Source organism: Conger conger, chromosome 7 (genome assembly GCF_963514075.1).
Source record: "Conger conger chromosome 7, fConCon1.1, whole genome shotgun sequence".
In the NCBI taxonomy this organism is placed as follows: Eukaryota; Metazoa; Chordata; class Actinopteri; order Anguilliformes; family Congridae; genus Conger; species Conger conger.
In genome coordinates, this window is record NC_083766.1 from 45798542 (window position 1) to 45823187 (window position 24646).

General features: G+C 42.5%; 1 protein-coding gene across 8 annotated transcripts in view; it reads left to right on the forward strand.

The window, feature by feature from the left end:
* Window positions 1-24646, forward strand: part of LOC133132631 (teneurin-4-like) — a 208475-nt gene that overhangs the window by 57306 nt on the left and 126523 nt on the right. For 3 of the 8 annotated variants that reach the window (XM_061248183.1, XM_061248185.1, XM_061248184.1), the window contains exons 4-7: window positions 4882-5131; window positions 8151-8249; window positions 9243-9478; window positions 21460-21618. In XM_061248183.1, the coding sequence (XP_061104167.1) occupies window positions 4882-5131; window positions 8151-8249; window positions 9243-9478; window positions 21460-21618 (744 nt within the window). Of the gene's footprint in view, window positions 1-4881; window positions 5132-7680; window positions 7756-8150; window positions 8250-9242; window positions 9479-21459; window positions 21626-24646 lie in introns of all 8 variants that reach the window. The other 5 variants (XM_061248181.1, XM_061248180.1, XM_061248186.1 and 2 more) reach the window with 4 other exon arrangements.

Sequence of the window (24646 nt, forward strand, 5' to 3'; positions counted from 1 at the left end):
TGTCACTATGTGAGTAGATCAGGGGTGTCCGATCTGATCTGAAAAGAGGCAGTCTGGGTGCAGGTTTTTGTCTTAGCCCTGCACTAAGATACCTGATTCTACCTATCAAGGTCTTGTTTGAAGACTATGATTAGTTGATGAGTTGAATCAGACATTGCAGCGCTGGGTTAAAACAAAAACATGCACCCACATCAGCCCTTTTCATCCACATCCACATCGACACCCTTGTCTTAGATACATTGGTTATGCTCTCAGCCTTTCTTTTGTTTATGAAATCTTCTCACCGGTGTGAAACTACCTGGCATGTGAAGTATTTTTTCCCTCACGATCATTGAGGAACCAGGTGCTGAGCAAGACCATCGCCTTCCATCCATCCATCCATCCATTATCTTAACCCGCTTATCCTGAACAGGGTCGCAGGGGGGCTGGAGCCTATACCAGCATACATTGGGCGAAAGGCGGGAATACACCCTGGACAGGTCGCCAGTCCATCGCAGGGCACACACACCATTCACTCACACACTCATACCTATGGGCAATTTAGACTCTCCAATCAGCCTAACCTGCATGTCTTTGGACTGTGGGAGGAAACCGGAGTACCCGGAGGAAACCCACGCAGACACGGGGAGAACATGCAAACTCCGCACAGAGAGGCCCCGGCCGACGGGGATTCGAACCCAGGACCTCCTTGCTGTGAGGCGGCAGTGCTACCCACTGCACCATCCGTGCCGCCATAAGACCATCGCCTTAGTTACCTAAATTACCTTAGCCTCTTCCATGCTATCCCATGACTGCTCTATCAAAAAAGCTGGAAAATGAAGCCACCTGCCACTTCCAACCTGCCACTAACACCATCATTGACTGCTTCTTATTTCTCACCAGGAACAAAAGTATATTTTTTGAAAGTTTAAAAAGTTTTATCCAACCACATGTCACCCTGCTGCTGTAGGTCACAGTTTAGAAAAACTAATATGAGATAATTTTGACCAGAAGTTGGCTTGAAATCATGAAATGGACCAGCCATGATCAACACAAGCTAGACATTGTGCTGCAATTTTTCAGAATTCCTGGCCTTGTGACTACAGTCAACACTGTCTCAGATCGATGAAGACATTGTAGCTTTGATGGGTGGGGGAATATTGAATCAAGGATTAACATCAATATGGTGTTGCTGGCTACAGAGGTCAAAATTAGCATTCCAAGACATGATATGCTGATTCTCCAATGTAGTAGTGGATAACTCCAGTCCATCAATGCCAATTCCAGGGGGCCAGTCTCCTGTTTCCATCATGCATCGGGCCATACAGCAATTGGATCACAGTTTGAATAAATTTGCCATTTGCTGTCTTCATTCAAATTCATGTTTTGGGTTTCTGTTGTTCATAGCACAAGATAAAAAGCATGTACCTAGTTCATTTTGAAGCTTGATGTTCTTTCTTTATTTGTCAGTGTCGTTCAGGTATCGCAGTCACTTTATATACAATAATTGGAACTAAAAGGCCACAACTTATTTAAGCAATTCATTTAGGAAATGGTTGTAAAATCCAGTAAAGGTTGGCCTCCTGAACTTTTAGAAGGAGTTATCTTTAATAATCTAATTGGGGTATTGTGGGTCCAGCCACACCCTGCAGCTCTCCAGAACCAGGGTTGAGGATACCTGGAGTAGGGCATCAAACTCATTTGGCCCTTACACCTTGCAAATTGGCTGACTGCGTAAAGAGGCTAGCTGTTAGCAAGCTGCTATCAAGGTGTGGACATACGAGCACATGGGATTACTCTTAGGGTCATATGCGTCATTATTATATAATTTTCATCTTGTTGGATTGGTACTTAGATTGGGGAGTAGTGACTACCTATTGCCCCCGATAGCTTTTTGAGTGTTGAGTGTGCAAAATTCAATGCAGTCACAGATTAATCTTAATGTAAAATGATAAAATGACTAGAGGATAGCTAGCTTGCTAGTATGGTTAAACTGTGCAGTTTGTGGCTGAGGCAATGCTTGTGAACTCCTAGCACAGTGACTGAGTCAGGAAATCTGTCATTTATAACATATGCTACACATTGTTTAAGCCAAATAAGCTTGCTTTTCCCATAAGATTAAGTTATTGCCTCATTTATCTCCTTGAAGTCACGAGAGTCCATATAAAATGCATCGTACATCGTCTTGCATGGGCTTTGCAGTATGCATTGTGATTCGCTATTCGCTATAACAGCTGACATGCTGCCCCCCCCTGACCCTGCCCCCCTCCACAGAGTGCTGTGTTTACCCTTGCTTACGGTTCAGAAATATAGTGATATTATCTGTATATTGTCACCAGTACAATTTTGGCCATGATTTGTATTTTGTCTCTCAGATCATGTCGGTTATCCTTAGAACATTTATGAAAAGCGACTCTGGATGTTATCACTAACCAGCTAACATGTTTACTAGTGTTGCTTGCTCTGATAAATGTCAATTAGGTATAACCATCTTAAAAAATATGTGGTAACCACAGTTTTACAGTATCAGTTGGTACTAAAAATATGCTTCTGCAAATTAATTGAATGAAAATGAGCGTTGTATTTTCACATTTATTTATAAGCCATGTTTTCAAGATTTGTTTATGAAACAGAACAACACAATATACGTATATCGTATATTTCCAAAGCATCTGAAAAAGACTTGATACGATTTTTTGGCTGTATCACACATATTACCCTCCATCTGTTTACACTGAACTGAGCTATATGGGCACCCAGATCATTTCAGAGGCCCTGAGCAGAAATGAACAACTTGAATTCTAAAAATTTATACATATTTCAAACAACACGTGGGAAAAACATTACGGCAAAAAAGGTGTTCTCACCTAGCAACAGTGTTAATTAATCGCATGCAGGCCATTTGTAGTACCGGAAAATGGTACTACAAAAAAAAAAGAAAAAAGGTTGGATTAGGCTGATAATGAAAACACAGTTGATAATGACAGATTGCCACTGTCAGTGATAAATACAAATTTTTGCTGAATATCTTGTACTGAAGTGACAAGCCCTTCAGATTTTTTTATTTTTTAAGTTAGCATTTACGTCTTGGTCGGCTACATCATTAGCTGTATAACAGACCAAGTGGGTGACATGCATGTGTCATACCCAGGTGGCCAAAACTGCTCATTTCCTGGCCATGCTGAGAGACCCATTTTCAATGTAAAGTCAATGGTAGAAATGCGATCAAATTACAAAGTCATTATTTTTTACCCACAAGAAAATCATTACAATCAGTAATCAATACAGTAATAGTGATCAATCAGTGTTTTTTCTTCATCTAATGTCTCCTTAAATGCTTATTTTCTCATTAGGACAATATAGCAATACTTTTTGGGTGAATCATTGTCAGATTACATTCCTCTACCTTGCGTGCTTAGTGGAAGAGCTGCACTTGGCTCCCTTGCTGCTAAGTCTCTGGCTTCAAATTTGCAGCACTGGTAAACTTGAGTTCCGCGGTTTCAAAACTCTCTTCTTCAAAAGGTTTTTCTTTCCCACACGAGGGTGAAGGCAGAAAGAAAGCAAGTGTTAGAATCTCTCCCCACCTTCAAGCGCAAGCTGAAGACACACCTCTTCAAGCAGCACCTCTCCCCATCCCTCCCTACCTCCCTGTGAACCTTAATTGTTGTCTCTGTGACTTGCTTTGTGTATCGGTATTTTTAGTTGGCTAGGTAAGCAGTGTTTGGATAGTTAACATTGGTCACTTTTGCTCTGTTTGTTTGTTTCTTTGTTCGCAAAAAAAAAAAAAAAAAAAAAAGGCCCTCGTCTTTATCTTTGTTGTACAGGTAGCAGTTGAAATTGTACTTCCCTCTAGGGTCTTTCAGCGAACTTATCCCTGGTTATGGGTATGCACTTTGTTGTACGTCGCTCTGGATAAGAGCATCTGCCAAATGCCAACAGGCGTAGCAGAGAAAGGAAAGTATGCTAAAGACGTGGCAGCGTTACTAGTGGGAGCTGCGGTTGGTGCTGCTGGTGCTGGGGGGCTCTGGAGTGGCATAATAAGCCTCTCTCAATGTCAGAAAGTGTGCCGCTAATGCTAATGCACCAGTCTCTGGGACGGTGAGCTTCCTAATTAACCCGACTCCATCAGGGTAGCAAACACAGGCCAGGTACAGGGTGACAGGTGAAAAGCCAATGGTCACCATACTGGCTCAAAATGAGATCACCTCATCTGTCTGTTATGAGCACAGGCCAGATGTCTGATGTGGGGTGGCTGGTGGAACACTGCGGCAGCCATGCCGGCTCAGAATTAGACCACCTATCTGTCATGAGCACAGGCCAGATGTCTAATGTGGGGAGGCAGGTGAAATGTGGCAGCGGCCGCGTTGGCTCAAAATTAGACCACCTATCCGTCATGATCGCAGGCCATATGTCTGACGCAGGGTGGCACTTGGAACGTTGTGGAAGTTGAAAGACAAAATGGTGTCGAAAGACTCTGAGCATGAAAGGAAATGCAGGTGTCTAATCTGAAAGGGGATCCAAGAACACACTGATGGCAAATGATTTGGCTGCAAGTACTTTTTAAATGGATAGATTTTTATTAAATGTTTTTTTTTTTGTATGTACCAAACAGTAATTTAAAACACAAAATAGTCAAACAGGTGGGGGTATCATACAGTGCTGTCTGTAGTGTTTTTGACAGTGACACATTTTTTTTTGTTTTTGCTCTATACTCCAGCAAACAAACAGTTGAAATAAATCAATCACTATGTGGTTAAAGTGCAAACTTTCAGCTTTAATTTGAGGGTTTCAACTGTTTGTTTGCTGGAGTGAAAAAAAAGAAGAAGTGTCCGTCCAAATACTTATGGACTGCACTGTATATACAGCACAGTGTTTTCATGAAATATCTCTCTCTCGTTCCAGACAGCGCCTTCCAGAACATTCCTCGGCTCCGGACTCCTCCTCTCCCGCTTTCTCACTCCCACTCGCCCAGCCAGCACCACAGTGCTTCCGTGGACTCCCTGAACCGGGGCGCCTACACCCCCCGCAGCAACCCCAGCCCGGCCCCCACCGACCCTTCCTCCATCCTGCCTGAGGGGCCTGGCAGCACCCAGGACTCGGGCAGTGCCCAGGACAACTGGCTGCTCAACAGCAACATTCCCCTGGAGACCAGGTATGCGAGCACGGCCTGGGAACCAGTGTAAGAGTGGTTTGCCTCCATTGCCGGATGCCTCCATACACCATGAAGTGTCTTTTAAACAGAAAATGCGCCCTTGTCTGATGTGTAGAATACAACTCTCTCTCTCTCTGTCTCTCTCTGTCTTTCTCTCTTTATCGTTCACAAACATATACACAAGCACACGTGTATACACACACACACACACACACACACACACACACACACACACACACACACACACCCACGCTTGTTCCTGTTGTGACCAGCACCTGTATCCTCTGTTCAGTCTATCTGCAAAGCACCATGAATTGGTGAAATGTTTTTCCAGTTTTTTTGGCCAGTCAGCATGTGTTTGTGAAGAAAGACACAAATACAAATCATTGTAAGCCAAAAAGAAATGTAACGTCAAAAGCCGATGGAATCCAAGCCATTTTTTCTCTTCAGTCTTAATGACTGCCAAATGCACAATGTAACAAACAGAAAACATGCTTGCTTAAATGTATTATACCGAGCTGAGAAGGAAACGTGTGCAGCACTGGGTCTAACCGACATTAGCCTCTTCCAAAACCCCATTATAACATATCGCCAAGACTTATCACCAACATGCTTCCTGACTTCACTCAGAAATAGGAGAGGAGTGACTTCATTTCTACGACACTGGGCCTCAGTGTGGCCAGGGTACTGAATTATGTCTGCTTTCGGATTGTTATCTGAATGGATATGAGACAACCTTTTGTTCATATACTTTCAAGAACTTAGGACCAAAAGAGGTGGGGCTTGATGCACAGCAGTGGGCTTTGTTTGAAACCAAATACCACTTCACTTCGTCCTGACAAAAATCGGTCAGGAGATGTATGAGGAGAAAGTTATCTGATGCTGCTTTTTTGTATAATATATAATTTTTGTTACATTATTTTTGTTACACATTTATTTAGGGCAGTTAACGGTTACATCTTTGCATTTTGCGCATTATCCATTTCCAGATTTATCCATATTTTCAAAGTTAAGGGATGCTGGTAGGATTACTGTGCACCCTCTTGGATTGGAACTAGCAATACTTGGATCCAATTCACAAATTACTGTACCCACAAATTTTGGAGTTTGCCTTTTGTTGCACTGTAGCACGTTACATGGAAGGATTGAGAGGCATTTTATATTCTCCTCCTTGGACAAGCCTCCTCTGCTCAGATGGGCTTGTCCAAGCAATGCTGTGGCTCTACACCTTCCCAGCTTTGGATGTCAATAAAGTCACAATAAAGCATGCATCTGACTGAGAGGTCACACTGCCATGGCTGATGAGGAAGGACGAACGCATCCGAGGCCTTTTGGACACAAAGAGGCCCCTGGAGATTTGCTGACACTCGTTCCCAGACGCTCAGGGCATGCTGTTAGCTCCTGGCAACTTAGGATACACCCAATGACAATTCTGTTACCAAGTTGATTTAGGGCCCGATTACCCTGGACCTCAGCACGGCAGTCTGTTCCTCTACACACGCCTATCGGTGTGTGCGAGCAGTTCACTAGGCAGGAAAATTTACATTAATGTTTGATTGCGGAACGACGGTTAGGAACCTAATGAAGGATTACACGCCTCCGAGGATTCTGGGATACTGCGTTCGCGGGCAGGTATTCCCAAAGGAGTGAACGCAGATGGCACAGAGGCGGTGTGGCAGTCTGAAGAACCACAACAACTCCATGCGGATTAGCTGCCTGCGCAATCTTCTGTCAATTAGGGTGCTGCTGTTAAAACAAGATCCTTTAGGGGCACCTTTGTACGTTCCAGATTTGGAGCAGAGCCAGCGAAATGACTCATTTGCCGGCAGTTTTCGCAAGGAAGGATTTAGCGGCTGGCTATAAAAATCCTGGCCATGTGGGTTTAACCCAGTCTCCATCTGGAGGAGTGCCCAGAGATGTCCTTTCCCTCCTCCTTTTCAATTCTGGTCCAAAGCCTCCCCCCACCTGTCTTGTTCATTAAAAGTGCAATTTGCCTCCCCGGGCATATTGCGCGGTAAACAGACTGCTGAACGAGTGCGTGTCTGGAAAAAAATGAAAGCAAGGTCTCCCTTTTCTCCCGTTGAATTGTACATTTTTTGGTACGCATGTTGCATGTTGACGACTCATTCCTCCATGACATTATCTGGGCTCTCCTTATGGAACGGCTCCTCTGTCACAGTACATGCTGCTTTATAACACAGAAGTGTACATTAAACTTGCCATGTTATGGATTTTTTCATGGGGTCAATAGCCCACCACCCAGGCTTTGTCGAGAGTGAGAATTCCAGAACATTTCATTTTTAAAAAGCCATGGCACAGCAAGGCGTAGTGTTCTGAACACCCATGCAGGATCGGGGTCGGTGATTATGCTGTGAGAGGTTGTGTGTAGTGAACTGTGTGTTAAAATGGTACATATGTGGCTGATTTTTTATATACCTTTTTAAAGAAATGCTAAGCCACACTCTTCATGAAGCTTTATAGAATATGTATAAAACTGGGAGGCACGATTGTATACGACGCATTCTTTCCTTTTAATCACAATCTCAAAGGACCCGGAATACTCTATTGTTTATCAGAGAAGAGCCAGACGCATTCAGAGAAGGGCAGGGATCATTCACTACAAGGTACGGAGCATTCTGGTAAAGGCCAGTGTGCTCAATGTTAAAATGGAGTGGGAGAGGTAGATGTTGTTGCACTAAAATGTCAGCCATCAGTGGGGTCAGTTCCATTTTAATTCAGGGTAGAGCAATATATTCATTGAATACAGTGTTTTCCAATTCATTAATTAAATTTTTGATCGTTTTATGAATTTACTGAATTGAAGTGAATTTGACTCTAACCTTGATATCAACAGTAGCCCTGTTCCATAAGGGTCATTTTTTATTTTCTGTGTTTTTGCTGCATGTGTTGGTGGAAACCTTTTTGTTCTCCTATGTTGTTGTCGTTATGTTTGTTTTCACTTTGTTTCCTTACATGCATGTCTCACTCTAGTTCCATCCATCTTTCTGTCTGTGTGTAGAAACATAGCAAAGCAGACATTCCTAGAGACTTTACAGGACAACCTCATTGAGATGGACATTCTGGCGTCCACTCGCACGGACGCTACGTTCAATGACCGGTATGTGAAAGGACCTGTCAGGGACCTGTTTTTCATTTAGAGTTTGGATTTAATCTGCTTTGCCATGCATTCAGTTGATGTCTTTGTAGCCTCTGTAGTCATTTCAGTTCTTTTCAGTCATGGTTTAAAAAAAATCCTGGAATATTTTCAAATTTGACAAGTATCCAAAGAGTTTCCAAGTATCCAAAGTATTTCAGATACAGGTTTGTCACAGGTCTGACTCAGAGTCATATTCATCACATATATGAGTCATATATTAAATTTGTGTAAAGCATCGATGTTGGAGCAAACCATTCAAAACTCATATGGGAGTTATCTTCTTATCTCTGGTTTATTATTAAATCTGGGGTTCAGTGCAGTAGGCTGACATTTCTTCATACAAAGCACTGCTAATTAACTTCATTCTGTGTGATGATGACTGCTACCTATTTCTGTATTATTTGTCATAGTTATCAATCAAAGATGCAAGATAAACCTACTGATAATAACACATTATAATTCCAAATGGCATTCTAGCTATAATGTGCAAAGGCTGAAGATGGATTTAGTGTTGCTTGTAGCCTAAAATGTGACCCATCTGTATGGTAGTGCAGATCAGCATAGAGCCAGAGAATACTCTACCATTTGTTTAATATGTCTTATTTGTTATATAAACAGTTGCCGGCCCTGCGCTGAGAACAGTCTGTTGTATCCTAACAGGATTGGACGCACTATGAATTAGCACTAATGTGGCTTGGTGCATTGGTCACTCGTATTTTCATTCATATTTGACACTGCTTTGCACTGGGCAAGCTCGGTAATAAACTGGGCATACCACAAGCAGTTGTCTCAGTTCTATAAGAGAATGGCAGTGCATGTGCCTTGGGGTGGGGGGGGGGTGTGTGTGTGTAAGAGTCACTGGCCAGCTAATGGACTGCAAGAGTTTCAGGGGCGTCAGGGGGAATATGTAGCGATGGTAACTACGGTGACTGACCCCCCTTTTCCTCAATGCAGGCACTTTCTGTTCAAGCCGGGCGGGACCTCGCCCCTCTTTTGCACGACGTCGCCAGGCTACCCCCTGACGTCTAGCACTGTCTATTCTCCCCCACCCCGGCCCCTTCCCAGAAGCACCTTCTCTCGCCCAGCCTTCAGCCTGAACAAGCCCTACAAGCACTGTAACTGGAAATGTGCCGCCCTCAGTGCCATCCTCGTGTCCGTCACGCTGATCTTCTTGCTGGCCTACTTCATCGGTGAGTAATGATGGTTGAGCATCAACATTTGCATTCCAGGCATTCAGCCAATGCTGTTATCCAGAGCGACATACTACAAAGTGCATAACCATAACCAGGGACAAGTGCACTGATCCTACAGCGGTTCCGAGTGCTTGGAGTGACCACATAGATAAAAACTTGAACCATGTAGATTCATCTGATGAAAACAAACCTACCAAGAAGCAGCAATTAAACAGTTTTAGCAAATTCAACACAAGGAATAATTGTGTAAGGAATAATAAGTATACACACGCGATAATTACATGGCTAATTAGAAATTATAGGGAGGTAGGGAGGGGAGGGGCAAAGTGCAGCCTTTAGAGGTGAATCTGCAGTCATTCCATGTGCCTGACATTTATAAGAAGTGTGGAGGGGGCATGGCTCAACATGATGTGGGGGAGACAAATGATACTGTGCTCTGAAGCTTAAAGCGTGACACATTCTAAATAACGTCAAGAGGGCTACTCTGATGCATATGTGTTTAATGCTGAACAATGGCCTAATAAAATAAATCTTTACCATACAGCGGAAAGAAACATGTCTGGTATTCTCATTATTTCATAGGAGCTACACTCCACCGGTCAAAGCTTGCTTGTATCAGTGCCCTTCGCATACTAATTTAGCATTACACAACGTGGTCATTAAACCAGGATGCCGCCAAAAGAAAACCGTTGCATATGAAAAGTCATTTTTGAAAGCTTATGAGTAGATTACCCCCTGCGGACTGCAATACGTTTCCATGGAAACGGATGGGGGCGGGGTCAGACCAAGGCTGGCCTATCTGCAAGGCACGGCGTCAAACGTCGAAGTGGATTTGTTGTGAAAATGCCTGTAGCCAGACTTCCTCTGCCTTCCCCTGCTGAGTGGCCTTGCCCGCATGCAGCAACTCGCAGCGGTTCTGTCAGATGAAATATTACATAACCATGTCGCTTGTTTCATCTTCATCTCAGATTGGACAGTGGCCCGGGGCTCCTCCCCCCGTCTGTCCTCCACCTGTCACCCATGTGTGATATTTATCAAATTACATGGAGCGGTTTATTCTCGTAGTTTTGGCCAGGGGCAGTATGGCCCACACAAAAACAGAGCATGTACACATTCCTAAGTGTGAACTGGGTTGTCTATGAACGTTTGCTTTTATGCATTTCCAGTTTATTTAGTTTTTTTTTTTAGAATGTCTTCATTATTTTAAAAATGAAACACTCACAAGCTTTAGATTCATATTATGGGTAAATTAATGGTAAACAGGTAAATGACAACATTTCTATTTGTTTAGCATATACATTTTTGTTTGTATATTCTGGAGTTGGTAGATTTTATACTGTATATCTCGGGTATGAGAGCAAATACATGAAAAACTATGTGTAGTCAACATGAGGGAAAAACAGCATATTAATTATACTAGTTGAATCTGCTGACTCAGTGTAGCTGTCAACACAGAGATAAATAGTGTTACTCTCTCCGGCACTAATATAACTAAGTATACATTATATAACACCCATGATACAGTTTCAGTTTTGTATTATCCTTCAGGGTCAGTGGGCCTTTTAAATTATATATGTATATATATATCATTTTAATGTGACATTTTTGTCAAGTATTTGTGTATAGGTTTTTTTTTTGATGTAATAAGTGTTCTAATAGTTACCCCGATCAATAGCAGTGGTTTAGAACTGTAGTTTGCAGTGATTGGTAATTTCTTATAAATCTGAGCAGCTGGTGACGTATGTCAAAAGATGTATTTTGCAAACAACACAAACCAAAATATTCGAAATGATTAGCCAGTATATGCAACTATGCAAATGCTTGCTTTAGAGTTATTTGAAGTGATGGTTTCGACAACAAAGGCTCCTTTACCAGCTATAGTAAAGCTGTGTTGCCCCCATAATAGCCAGTGTCAAGTCAGCTGGTGGTCCAAAACATCTGTAAGTATTAAAAATATCCTATTTGCAAACAAAAATTGTCTGACTGAACTACTAACCAGAAAATTCTGGCTGAAATAAATAAGGTTTGGCAACCTACCTGAAATTCTCTTCTGTTTCATAATTGGACAAAATTGTAGCTTCATTTTCAATTTGTAGCTTGGCGAATATTGGGCATGTAACAACTGGCATAGGAGTAGGCAACCCCTTGGCCAGCTGCACCTAAACCATCTGGTCCTTGGGTGTAATAGCTTATATACCGATGAGCCAAAACATTATGCCTAATATGCTTTTGGTCCTCGCGTGCTGCCAAAACAGCTCTGACCCACCGAGGCATGCACTGTAGAAAACCTTTGAAGGTGCCCTGTGGTAACTGGCACCAAGACATTAGCAGTAGATGTAAGCCACCTTGGATCAGAGTTGTTGTTCCAGCACATTCCACAGATTGAGCTCTGGGGAATTTGGAGGCCAGGGCAACACCTTGAACTCTCGTTTCTGAAACCATTACCAACAATTTGTGCAGTGTGGCAGGGTGCATTGTCCTGCTGAAAGAGGCCACTACCATCAGGGAATACCGTTGGCATGAAGGGGTGTACCTGATCTGCAACGATGTTTAGATAGACTGACATCCACATGAATACCTGGACCCAGGGTTTCCCTCCACCTGCTTGACTTCTGCCCACAGTGCATCCTGGTGCCATCGTTCCTGAGGTAAACGGCGAACACGTACCCGGTCATCCACATGATGTAAAAGAAAACAACAAAACAGGCGATCTTCTTCAATTGCTCCAAGGTCCAGTTCCAGCACTCACATGCTCATTGTAGGCGCTTTTGATCGTGGACAGGGGTTAGCATGGGTCTGCAGCTACACACCCCTATATGCAGCAGGGTGCAATGCCCTGTGTGTTGTGACACATTCCTCTCGTAAGCATCATTAAAATTCTCTGCGACATGTGACAAAGTCAGTTTGGACCAGATGGGATAGCCTTTGTTGATCCAGTTGTCTGGCCATGACGATTTGGCCCTTGTCAAAGTCGCTCAGGTCTTTTCCCCCTCATCCAGCATGTTGACTCTGAGAACCAACTGTTTGCTTACGTCTAATATACCTAAGACCTTGACATGCATCATTGTTACGAGATAATCAACATTATTACATTACATTATTGGCATTTTGGCAGACGCTCTTATCCAGAGCGACGTACAGTTGATTAGACTAAGCAGGAGACAACCCTCCCCTGGAGCAAGACAGGGTTAATGGCCTTCCTCAAGGGCCCAACGGCTGTGCAGATCTTATTGTGGCTACACCAGGATTAGAACCACCGATCTTGGTGTCCCAGTCATTTACCTTAACCACTATGCTACAGGCCGCCCTGTATTCGCTGCATCTTTGAGTGGTCATAATGTTATACAGTCCACATGTCCACATGTGCTTAATTGCAGGTTTTATTAAAGGGTATTTTTATGCTCCCAACTGTCCACTTATCTTCTCCAGAACAATCTCCACGACCCCAACCAGTCTGGCTTCAAGAGTGGCACTCCACTCTGCTAAAGCCAAATCCCTCTCCTCTGTCCTCATCTTCCTCGACCTGTCGGCCGCCTTCGATACAGTCAACTATGAGATTCTGCTCTCATCGCTGTCTGGGATGGGTGTCACTGGGTCTGCACTCGCTTAGTTTTCCTCCTACCTCTCTGGTCGCGGTGACGTGGAGGGGCTCAGTCTCTGACCCTCACCCCCTACAAACTGGAGTCCCGTAATATACGCTATATCCGTCATCTCCTGACGGAGAAAGCCACCCAGCTCCTAGTCCAGACGCTCGTCATTTCCCGCCTGGATTACTGAAACTCCCTCCTAGCTGGTCTCCCAGGGTGTGCTATCAAGCCCCTCCAGCTGGTCCAGAATGCTGCAGCCCGCCTGATCACCAGTCAGCCCAGGTCGGCTCATGTCACCCCGCTTCTCATTGGCCTCCACTGGCTTCCTATTGCCGCACGCATCCAATTCAAGGCCCTAGTGTTGGCATTTCAGGCTGCTAAGGGGACTGCCCCAGCTTACAATCCTTGATCACTCCCTACTCCCCAGCTAGACCACTCCGGTCTGCCAGCTCTGGTCGCCTTATGGTTCCCTCTCTACGTGCACCTGGTGGTCGAGCTGCACGTTCACTCCTGTTTTCCGTTCTGGTTCCTCAGTGGTGGAATGACTTGCCTACCACTGTCAGGACAGCAGAATCCCTCCCCCTATTTTGACGCAGACTAAAAACACACCTTTTCAAACTCTACCGTAGCCCTCCCTCCTGATTTCCCCCGGCCCCCCTTTCTGATATCCCTATCCTCCTTGTCTAACCCCCCAAAAAAAAATTGCACTTATGATTGTACTATATGTTTAGAACAGCATTCCATGTGTATTTTCCTAGTTATGGATGTGATGCTTTGACTTGTGGAAGAACCTATGCATTTGGATTAAAAGCGTCCGCCAAATGACTAAAATGTAAAATGTAAATGTAAATTAAGTTGGGAGGGTATAAAATAGATTTCAGTATCGAGTCTTGATTCTAGGGTTTTATTTATTTATTATTTAATAATCTTTATTTATACAGGGTAAGTTCACAGACATGCTCTTTTGCAGCATGGTAATGCCCCCCCAAGTAGCCTAACATGCATGTCTTTGTATGGTGGGAGGAAACCGGAGTACCCGGAAGAAACCCACACAGACACCGGGAGAATATACAAACTCCATTTTGTTTTGTTTTCCTTTGGAGTCTGCTATTTGCCTTTGTCAACATGAGGACCAACGTTGTGACAATTCAAGTCAAGGTAACCATTATAAGAGTGAAATAAAATCAAATCAAAAACTTATACTGTGGGTAGCATCGTTGCCTCACAGCAAGAAGGTCCTGGGTTTCTGGGTTTCCTCTGGGTACTGTGGTTTCCTCCCACAGTCCAAAGACATGCAGGTTAGGTTAATTGGTGAGTCTAAATTGTCCCTTGTTGTGCTCCTGCCATTGCTTTGACCAAGGCACTGGTCTCAGAACTGGAGTTGGTCCCTGTGCACCGCACTATAGCTGCCCGCTGCTCGTAAGTAATTAGGATGGGTCAAATGCAGAGGACATGTTTCGTTGCCTTAGAAGGCAATGAGAATAACAAATAAATAATTAAAACGCTCTTTGCAAAAGAAAAAACAAAAACCTCTGAATATGGCTGGTCTGGTCTCGTTTATGTTGATTGCACAAATAGCACACTTCAACATGCGAGAGAATATTAAGAGACTTCCAACATAAGCATATATGGAGACAGTGAGTTGATTCACTGCTTTCATTGCAGTACGGTTGAGCTGTTTCAATTAATTGACAAGCTCTCATTTCAATTTAGAGCATGTCTCTGCCCGGGATGGTGCAGTGTCTCCGATATTGCAGTAGCTAATAGCGGCGCTAAGATTACTGGCACATAATATTTTTTAATTGGCTCAAACTTCTCATTCAGTGTAGTTTCACTCATGATGGTTAGTGGAAACTCTTCAGTCTCTCTGCTTGAGGTGATTTCATCAAAGGGGGTGGAGCCTACTCTCTTTCCCGAAATGCTTGAGAAACTCCAGCCCAACAATCTCTAAAAATAGATTGCATCGTTCACGGCCTGGCTGCGAGCCAGAATAGCCCACCAGGCCAATGCAGCTTAATTACAGCACGTAATTACTTTGAAAAATGTAATTACTACCGTCCAGGTCTTCTTCCCATGGTAACTGAAGAATCTTGGTACAAGACAAGATCCGGATTCCAAATCAAGACCCACCTTTAAATTGAATGCTGACAAGCGAGCATATTTAATGTTGAGCGCAATTAATTATTGAGGCCCATAATTGGAAACCTTATCAGAGTTGTCTGTCGAGCACCCTTTAAACACTGTGACGGATGTATTTTGCTTGCTGCTGCTAGTTTGAAGCAGATCATTTATTAACGTGCAATTATCGTGTATCTGGCTGCCTCTCCATCAGTGGTGTCCTTGTTAGAGCATTGTCACCTGGGTTGACAATGCTTGAGACACCTGTCACAATGGCTTAGCATAAAACTGTGCGCCCACACTAGACCTGGGTCAAATGTGCAATTGTTTTGGATTGAAATACTTTCCTCCGCTTTACTGAGCTTGTCTGGTGTATTGGAACCTATGAAGTACTTAAAAGAAAGTGCAAACCCTGCCCTGGCTCAATTGTACCAGGCAAGATCAATGTACAGAAAGTACAGAAAAGTATTTGAATCCAAAATAATTACAATTAATGACTTCCATAACCACTGCTTCCCTGTATTCTGCTTTCCATGGGATCTACTTGACTGAACATCACATATTTATTTTATTTTTCCTGTACCTCTATAAAATTATATCAAGTTCAATGCCAATATTTCATTTTTTGTACTTTATTATGTCACTGCCTTTACTCATTGATAATAATTTCCCAAGTGCTTTCCTACTGTACATATTGCATAGGAATGGCATGTGGAGATTGGATTTATTCAATTGAATTGTGGATAGTGGTTCCACATGATTTGCTTGCTTTAAATTAACCTGATATGTTTGTATTGTTTGCGTGATCACAACTTAATCATTAAATGATTGCATTGAATGAATATGATCAGGTTGAGTACATTTAATAATGCTTACTTTTTCACTGTGGGACTCAACATCCCATACATACATACATACATACATACTCCTGACTGGGTTAATGATGAGCAGACTATTTAACATTATCCTTTGCATTGTTTTTTTTTAATTCACTTCATCCACCACTGAACTCATGGCTGCTAGAAAACACCAATTTGTTCTTTGTTGTGTTAGTCACATTAAGGGAGGAGCATGTTGCAGTGAAATTTAATCTGGTAAATTAATGATTGCAGCTAGCAGCAGAATACATCCTGTTATCCATCTTTCCTCCTGCCAAAGGCAGAAACAAACCTAAAGCTCAGAGTTATATTACAATTGAAACCGGTTTTGCACTTTTGATTTACTGACACGCATTCCTGCTGAGAGTACCCTTTTTATATTATTATTCTTCTGAATGATTCTAGGTTCCTTTAAAATATATGTGCAGGCGGTTTTGGAACAGAGCCAAGGTTCAATGTGCAGTGGTGTTTTTGTGATGGAAGTATAAAGTAGTAGGGTCGTAAATGGAAACGGATGAGCCATTTAGCCTTTACACTTTCTCTGTTTACAAGCCGAGGCCTGAAACAGCAGTAGAAATGATTGGGAAAAACAGGTACATACCTCAGTTCAATACGTAGTCAAAATAATTTACAGTACCGGCAGAAGGAATAGAAACTTTGTACTTCAAGAAGTTTCTTCAAACTTTTACTTGTGCCCTTTCTTCTCTTGTTGTTCATTTCTCTGTAATTTTTATATTCTAAACCGTTATTTTTTCTGACCACGCATGGTAATGACATTATGTCAGTAATTTTAAATAAATTATACAAGGAAAATAAAAAAACGTATTTGCCCATATATTATTATTTTGTGTAGAGGAATACTGGACAAAGAACTATAAGTTCAAGTTTATTTCTAAGAGTTAGATACATTAGACAGCTCAATGTAGGAAGGTGGAATGATTATTACTTGCTTGACACAAATGCTCATTATTTAAATTTAAAAAAGCATGTTGACATTAGGTTTATCACATACGACATGTATTATGCCAAAAAGACAAAGTCTTTTTTTTGTTCCAAACCTGACAATATCCAGGTGTACAATCATGGTGTAAGACACATTCAAATCAAGAGATTAAGACTGAATATGTCACACTGGCAATCTGTCCTGCACATGGGAGCCAGTATAAGTACTTTTCACGGCAGGAATAGCACATATGCCTTATGCATGCATGACTGTGTGAGGAAAAGATGTGGTTTATACATTATATATGAATTGCGCTTCAGCTGCTCATGCTGTTTTTACATGCCTTAATATCAAGCAATGTTTGAATAATTAAAATTCCTGTTTTATTGTCATAAGTGCAGATTATCACATGACAAATGCAGTCCCCAAATGCCAGAACTTTAGATGAAGACTTTACGAGAAATTTCCAGATCTGCTGCTGTTCATAATATTAGTCAGAGAAGATGTTGAACCACATCAATTAAAAAGCTGGAACGAAAAAGATGGATGTCAAAAAAAATGAAAAGGAGAGATCAGAACACAGGAAAACCCATCACAAACCACAATTCATCTCCGATCTGTACAGTCCTTTCATGGTTTTTACCTCAACAAATCAGGAAGTGAACCACCACAGGCAACAGGCTAATCATTTAAAATCAAACCTATGTTAACTGGTTATTAAATTTGTCCCTCACGGCCACTAGTACTGCTGGCATTCTTCGAGTCTGGTTTACACCTGAAAAACCAGGTGTCCAAAGAATTGCATTCAATTAAATCAGGGATGGGCCATAGCTGTTTCTGGATTTCAGACCAACGTCTGCCTGAATTATTTAATTAACCCAATCATTTACATGATCATTTTTAGCCACATTCCATGATATAAACAGCAGCTGATAAATGTTCTTGTCTTGTAGCATTTTATTTTGGTCTAATTAGTGTGTGAACCAATTCAGTGAATCAGTCATTGTGCATGTGGCTAATTCGCTGATTGAGCCACGGTAACTTGTGACAGCAGAAACATGGGTCAAATACTTTATTTTAAATACTTTCACCCTTTAGATCAGGGGTTCTCAAACTCCGTCCTGGGGGGCCTCTGTGTATGTTGGTTTTCATTTGCGATCCCAATATTTGAAAAAACTATTAACTTATCTAAATTAGGTACTTGCCATGTTTAGAGGGAATATTTATCATCATAAGCCATTATGTCTAAAATTGCTATGCATGCCGTGAAGAATAACAGTCCAGCATATTTTAAAAAACCAAGGTTTGCAGTTGCTCCTGTTCTAGTACATGGATGGGCCCCACAGTCTGGTATGGGATCCAAACTGTGTCAGCACTAAATGTGCCAGGCAGCTCTGTAGGAGGAAGCAAAATTGGCTTTAGCACCCAGTGATGTGTCTTCTTCCAGCTCACACCTGTGAGACCTATTGGTGTGTTAAGAATTGGCATTGGATCCTTCGGAGGACAACACACACCTGTCTGTGCCCACCTGACTCACTAGCGTGAAGAAAATTATTTGATATGATTGCACATTTGGTCAGCATAATGATTTGTTGAAACTACTTGAATCTGCAGGAGCATTTTCAAATTTAAAAAAGTATTGAACCCAGCTTGGATTTAATTGTACAGCTGGCTTATAAGGCATGCACCTGATGAGATATTGAAATTATATTTCTTCTTGTGGAAAAAGTCAAGTGTTGAAAATTGAACCCAAGGTAAAGTGCAACTGGGTGGGTATCCCACACAAATACTACAAAGTCTACACCTCTACAGCCACTTCTGCCAAACACGTCTATAATTTACAAACCCTTTGCTGGTCTCACTTATGATTGTTTGCCACGCTTAGCGACATTTCCAAAAGCACCCTGGTACTTATTGTGTCTGGTGTGTGACCAGCTTGAAAATGTAGCTGTTCAAGCTGGGTATGAGCTGGTCAACCAGAACGGCCCAACTGGTCATAAAGCTGATCTAGCTGGGTATGAGCTGGTCAACCCACTAGTGCTGGTAGCTTGTCTCAGCTGGTAGCTGCTCAACAAACTCCCAGCTGTTTACAAACAGCTTGAGCTGTCAAGCTGGGATCTGGTCTGAACTGGCCAACCAGCTAAGTCATATCGAGATGGGAGCTGGTCTGAAGTGGTCAACCAGCTACCAGCTGTTTCAGAAAACCCTGGTGACACAACATTCTACCAATGCTGGGATGCTCTCTCTGTGTGCACCTCACACCCATGTTGGCTTCTGATCTAGAACCACAAATCAAGTAGGGGGTGGGACTGTCGAGGAGCCAGCAAAGGGACAAGAGGGATATAATGAGCCATCACTCTGTCGGGCTGGTTTCTGACAATGGCCATTTCGCAAAGCAAATACATCATCGCCATCATCTCATGAAGTTCACCCCCAGTCCACATCAGTGGTTTTATATCTGTCTATTTCCTCTCAACCTCCAGAGGTGAAATTCTTCTCTTTCATTCTGCGAGGGAACGCCCGTCCTTTATTAGGGCTGAGTGAGAGGGCCTCGTAATTTCAGACTGCGACATTTAGCAGTGTTTGAATACCGGGGGCCCGAATTAAAAGAGCGTTGCAATCCAATCCTCCGGCAATTAATGAGAGGTTGTCCTCTGAAGACAAGCAATAAGCATCGGCTTTGACCTGCGACAAGTCAGAATCACATTATGCTTCCTACTAGGCAATTTAGGATCGAACTGTTAATTTAGAACAAATAGGTTCTGTCGATTAAAAGGATCATTGATCAGCAAGCTGGAATATGCAGTTGGAGACTGTTAGGAACATGACTGAATGATGCACACCATTGGAACTGTCCTTTTTTTTTCTTTTTTACTTAAATTGAGGTCATTGTGTTGGTTTTCTATTTCTATAAGGCTCCATCTCTCTGTGTGTAGTGTTCATAAAAACTTGAGTATGGACACACAAAGGATTGCTATGTACAGTAGTTACAGTTACTTGTTATATGGCTGTGACAATATATTCTTCTATGTTTCAATCTTATTGTTCGTTTGTGAAATCAAACAAGCAAAATGCACAACCCATCCTTTTGGGTTGAGCATAAAAAGGTTGTGAACTATTCACACATGTTCTTCGCATCTGTTACCCAAAACTCTAGATAACTAATGGCTAATTAAATTCTGACAGGAAGAAGAGCGAGAGACAGGCTTACTGTAAGCCTAGCAAGAGCTGAATAAAGAGTCAAAGGAAAAAATATGTTGCTGTGCTGCAGACATTTTTAATCTGGATGTGGAGCGGCTAGGCCTTTTAGTCAAAAGCAGCGTCAACAAGCCAATAAAAGCTCCGTAATGGCTTTCTTTCCTGGTCTGTTTCTGCTGACTGGCGCATTTCTGACCTAGCTTACACCAAGCCCGGCCCTATTCTTCACCCAATCCATCGATCATGGTTGACCCCGCCCAACCTTGTCCCGTATCCCATGGGGCATTTATTTTGTTGACATTGTGAAAATCGGTGCGCCTTCTCCCCCTGAGCTCTTGTCTTTACTGTCTAAGCCTTTTCCCTGATCCTGCTGACACGATCACTTCCTTAAGTCTCTGGTCATGTTTGGAATTCGTATGGTTACAATAGGGCCGAGAAGAAGGAACTCCTGCTTTGAGTGGACCCCTCACTGTATTGAGGGCCTTTGTGCCCCCACCCCCACCCATTCGGTGTCATCCCCCGCCTATTCACCATTTAGTTCATTTAAGCACATTTATAGAATAGCAACATACAAACATTTCTATTCAGTTTCTACCCACAATAACATACATTACAACAAGATTTGTTTTACTTCAAAAATAATCTTAGACATAACATTTATTTAATTGCTGCCAAGCAAACTTGGAAGTAATTACAGGTAGCCTAATAACTTTGGCCTGTAGTGTAAGTAAAATATGCACTAAAAAATATGGTAGAGAAGAAAGAGTGTGGGCTTGGATGTGTGGGTCTGCTATTTAAATAATTTTATATGTACAGTAAAAAAAAACACAGGTTGACCCCGCTACCATTGTAAGATTTGACATTTGTAAAAATGTAAGTTGTGTACTTCACTCAGGTTAAAGGTTTTCCATTTAGCTGATGCTTTTATCCAAAGCGACTCACAGTTGATTAGACTAAGCAATAGACCTGGAAGATTAGACCTGGCACAGTGTGGAGTTAAGGGCCTTGCGAAGGGGCCAACAGCTGTGCGGATCTTATCGTGGCTACACCAGGGTATGAACCACCAACCTTCCGGGTCCCAGTCATGCACCTTAACCACTACGCTACAGGCTGCTCCCAGTTAATGGCATGCACTGGGCAGAAATGATAAATGATATAGTATAGTAGTAGTATTGGTATAGTAGTGTGTATAGTTGTATAGGTATAGTAGAGTGATTGTGTCTATGACAGTGTGTGCTTGCGTCTGTGTTGCAGCCATTTATCTGTTGGGGCTGAACTGGCACCTGCAGCCCTTGCAGGGGCAGGCGTACCGGCTGGACAGCGAAAGCAGCTCCCCCACGCCCACAGACCTGGGGCTGCCCCCATCATGGAACACAGGCCTGCAGGTGCCCGACCGCAGGGGCAAAGACGATGGTAAGGAGCTGGCCATGAAAGCCTGACCACTTTCTCCATCTGAACCCTCTCCACTTGGGCCTCCCAGATATATGCACTGCAAAGACTGACTGTCTCCCCTGCTAAGAAAAACAGCTCACAAGCTCTGTTTTTAAACAGCTGGTAGCTGGTTGACAAGTTCAGACCAGCTCCATACTCAGCATGGTTTGACCAGCTCAAGCTATGTTTTTAAACAGCTGGTAGCTGGTAATTTCAAACTGGTCATACCAGGGTTAACAAACATTTTAGTCTTGTAATGATGTAAGATCTTTCTTTCTCTAATCGAACATATTAGCTTGTTTTAAGTTACTGTTTCCTTGAGGTGAAATTCTCTAACCCCACTGGCAAATATTGCAATGAGTCAACCTGGCTAAAATACTTGTTGAGATTGACTTTGTTTTTCACAGTGCCACCGTTACCTATGAAGAATATTTAATATACTGAAATATACTGTGGATATGTTGTCAGCCTTTTGTCAGTGCTTTTCCTGTGGTGATGGGGTCCTGTTTATGTGGTACAGAGACATAAATCACTTGAGCATGCTGGTCTAAACACATAATATCTGTTTTCAGGTTTGAGGCAATTATCACCCTCGAATGTGAATGTCACTTGATAATTCATGACCTTCCACAAGGTGTTGGCCAGATTTTCAAGTAGCCAGTGATTAAGACAAGAAGACAATGTAGTAGGGGTGCACAGGGACAACATTATCTCAGAAATTATCACTTCTTGTCAAAGGGTTGGAAATATTTGTTAACCACTTGGCTGGCAGTCGGTGTTTGGGGAACATCCTGCTTCCACCTCTTCCTTACGTATAGAAATTGAATATAAATCAGTATATTGCAAATATGATCAATTCTTTGACAATAAATATTGCAAAAGCTGAAAGCAATATGAGAGGTATGTGCTCACACATTATTTTGATATATGTTCGGTTCGTTCTTTTTCCATAATGGACCACTGTCTTCATTTGAACTGGCTGCTTTGCCACATTTTTAAAAGTAACAGGACGTGCAACATGAGTCCATCTGCCACACGGCTTGTTTGGACCTTTTTTATTGAGGCTGGGGTGGGAGGGGGGTGAGGGGGGTGGTTAGAATACCATTATGTCTCCAACGCACCCCAGCCCGTATTATCAGTGTCAACTGAGTAAAATGGAAAAGTCTTGAGATGCATCCAATTGTGCCATTGTGTGCACCGTTCATATCAAGACGTCACTGTGTCCAAGAGAAAGTGATTAAATTCCACACGGAGAAGGTGTGGTAACTGGACCTCTTGTCCTTCAGCAGTCAAAAAATTAGATTTTTTTCCACAAAAACTTGATCTAATTAATACTCCGAGACTCCACAGCCCTCTTTGAAACAATGAACAATAGGCTGACGCTGGCAACACACATATCAAGGTTCATACCGGAGCCACACAAGTAATTTACACTCAAATCGCAGGCCTTAAAGGTAACAGGAAAACATTGCTCCCCATTAAATGTATTCTTTGGTAAAAAAAAAAAAAAAAGTAAAGGGAAGAAAAAGAACCGCAGTCTTTCCACTTTGTCATCCGGTCCCACACTGAGGCCAGCTCGGGTGCCGTGCGCAAATTTGCATTTTAATCCAATGAAAAAGTCCAGATAAAGTTGCTCGGAACTATGGAACTGCGGAATAATGTGATTTGGTTCCTGGAGGGAGACGTGGGCAGCTTTAGGGATTCAGTTACCCGTTGCTGAGTTGTTTTGGGGGGGGATTAACGATTCTGACCGGCTCCCCCACCCCCCGTGCGGAAGTGCTCCTTTCATCTCTTAATTTGGACTCTTTTCCTGGCGGCAGAAGAAAGCAGGGCAACAGCTTGGCACTAACACCCCTGCAGCACAGGCACACATGGCTGCAAACTTTGACCCACTCACGCTCCCCCCCCCTCCTTTTACAAACACTGCCAATTTAGCTGCACTAATTGCCACAGACAACAGGCGAAGGTGAGAGATGAGCTCTACCATTACCATATTGATTAATCCCACAAGTTTAAATACCACCCTGGCGCATAAACAGCAGGAGCAGCATTCGCAATTCCCCAAATGACTGCCTCTCTGACTGACAGCTGCCACTGAAAGAAAGTCGATAGCTACGGCTCTCCAATTCCACGTTACGGCGCACAGACATCAGGAACAATACAGAAAATAAGCCAAGTTATTGTTTTGAAGTCCTCTCATCCTGTATCTCCCATAACGAGAAGCGTCGCTTCAGAATGAGCTGAACTCTAGCAAGGGGGGTTGACCTACATTTCGCTCAGAAAAATTTCCAAGGTGTTGCTTCATCCAACGAGTTTTAGGATCAAAAGCCTGTGCCCTGGGCTTTCTCTTAATTTTTCTTCTTAACTGTTTAAACTTTTATGACATATTGTTTTTTTCTTTTTTTTTATCAGAAGTAAACTATTATCCAATTTGTCTTTTCATAATGTGAAAAGACAAATAATAAACTATTTCTAAATGCATATGTTTAATCTCATAAAAAAGAAAAATCTATCTGCAGCAATACATGAATTTGTTGTCTAAGCCATTAAAGTGGGAGGTAGGCAAGCATGTCGACTTGGAAATTACTTAGCAGAGGATCGACTGTGCACAAGAGGGTAGACTCCCATCTGTCAGACGGAATGTTCTTGATCCCGCATCTGTGTTCAAATTCTGCAGGATCTGTGTTTTGGGATTTCGTTACACAAATCTGCACTGGATAAATTATTTGCATGTATGAGCTGGTCTGTCTTGCATTGTGCTTTTTGCTAAGAATGAGACATAGGCATTCGGCAACATGTAGGATACTTCACATAATAAGTGAGTATATTTGTGATGATAATTACTATTAAAAGCTGGATTTTATTGAAGTATAGTCAGTGCAAAAGCTATTGGTTCTGGGAGTAAAGAAATCAATTTCATTTGTGTGTGCTAAACCCTTTAGTAAATCTGCCCTTAAATGTTTTTTACGCTAAAAGGTCACTTGTGAAAAGCAGATTGAAGATTGAGGAT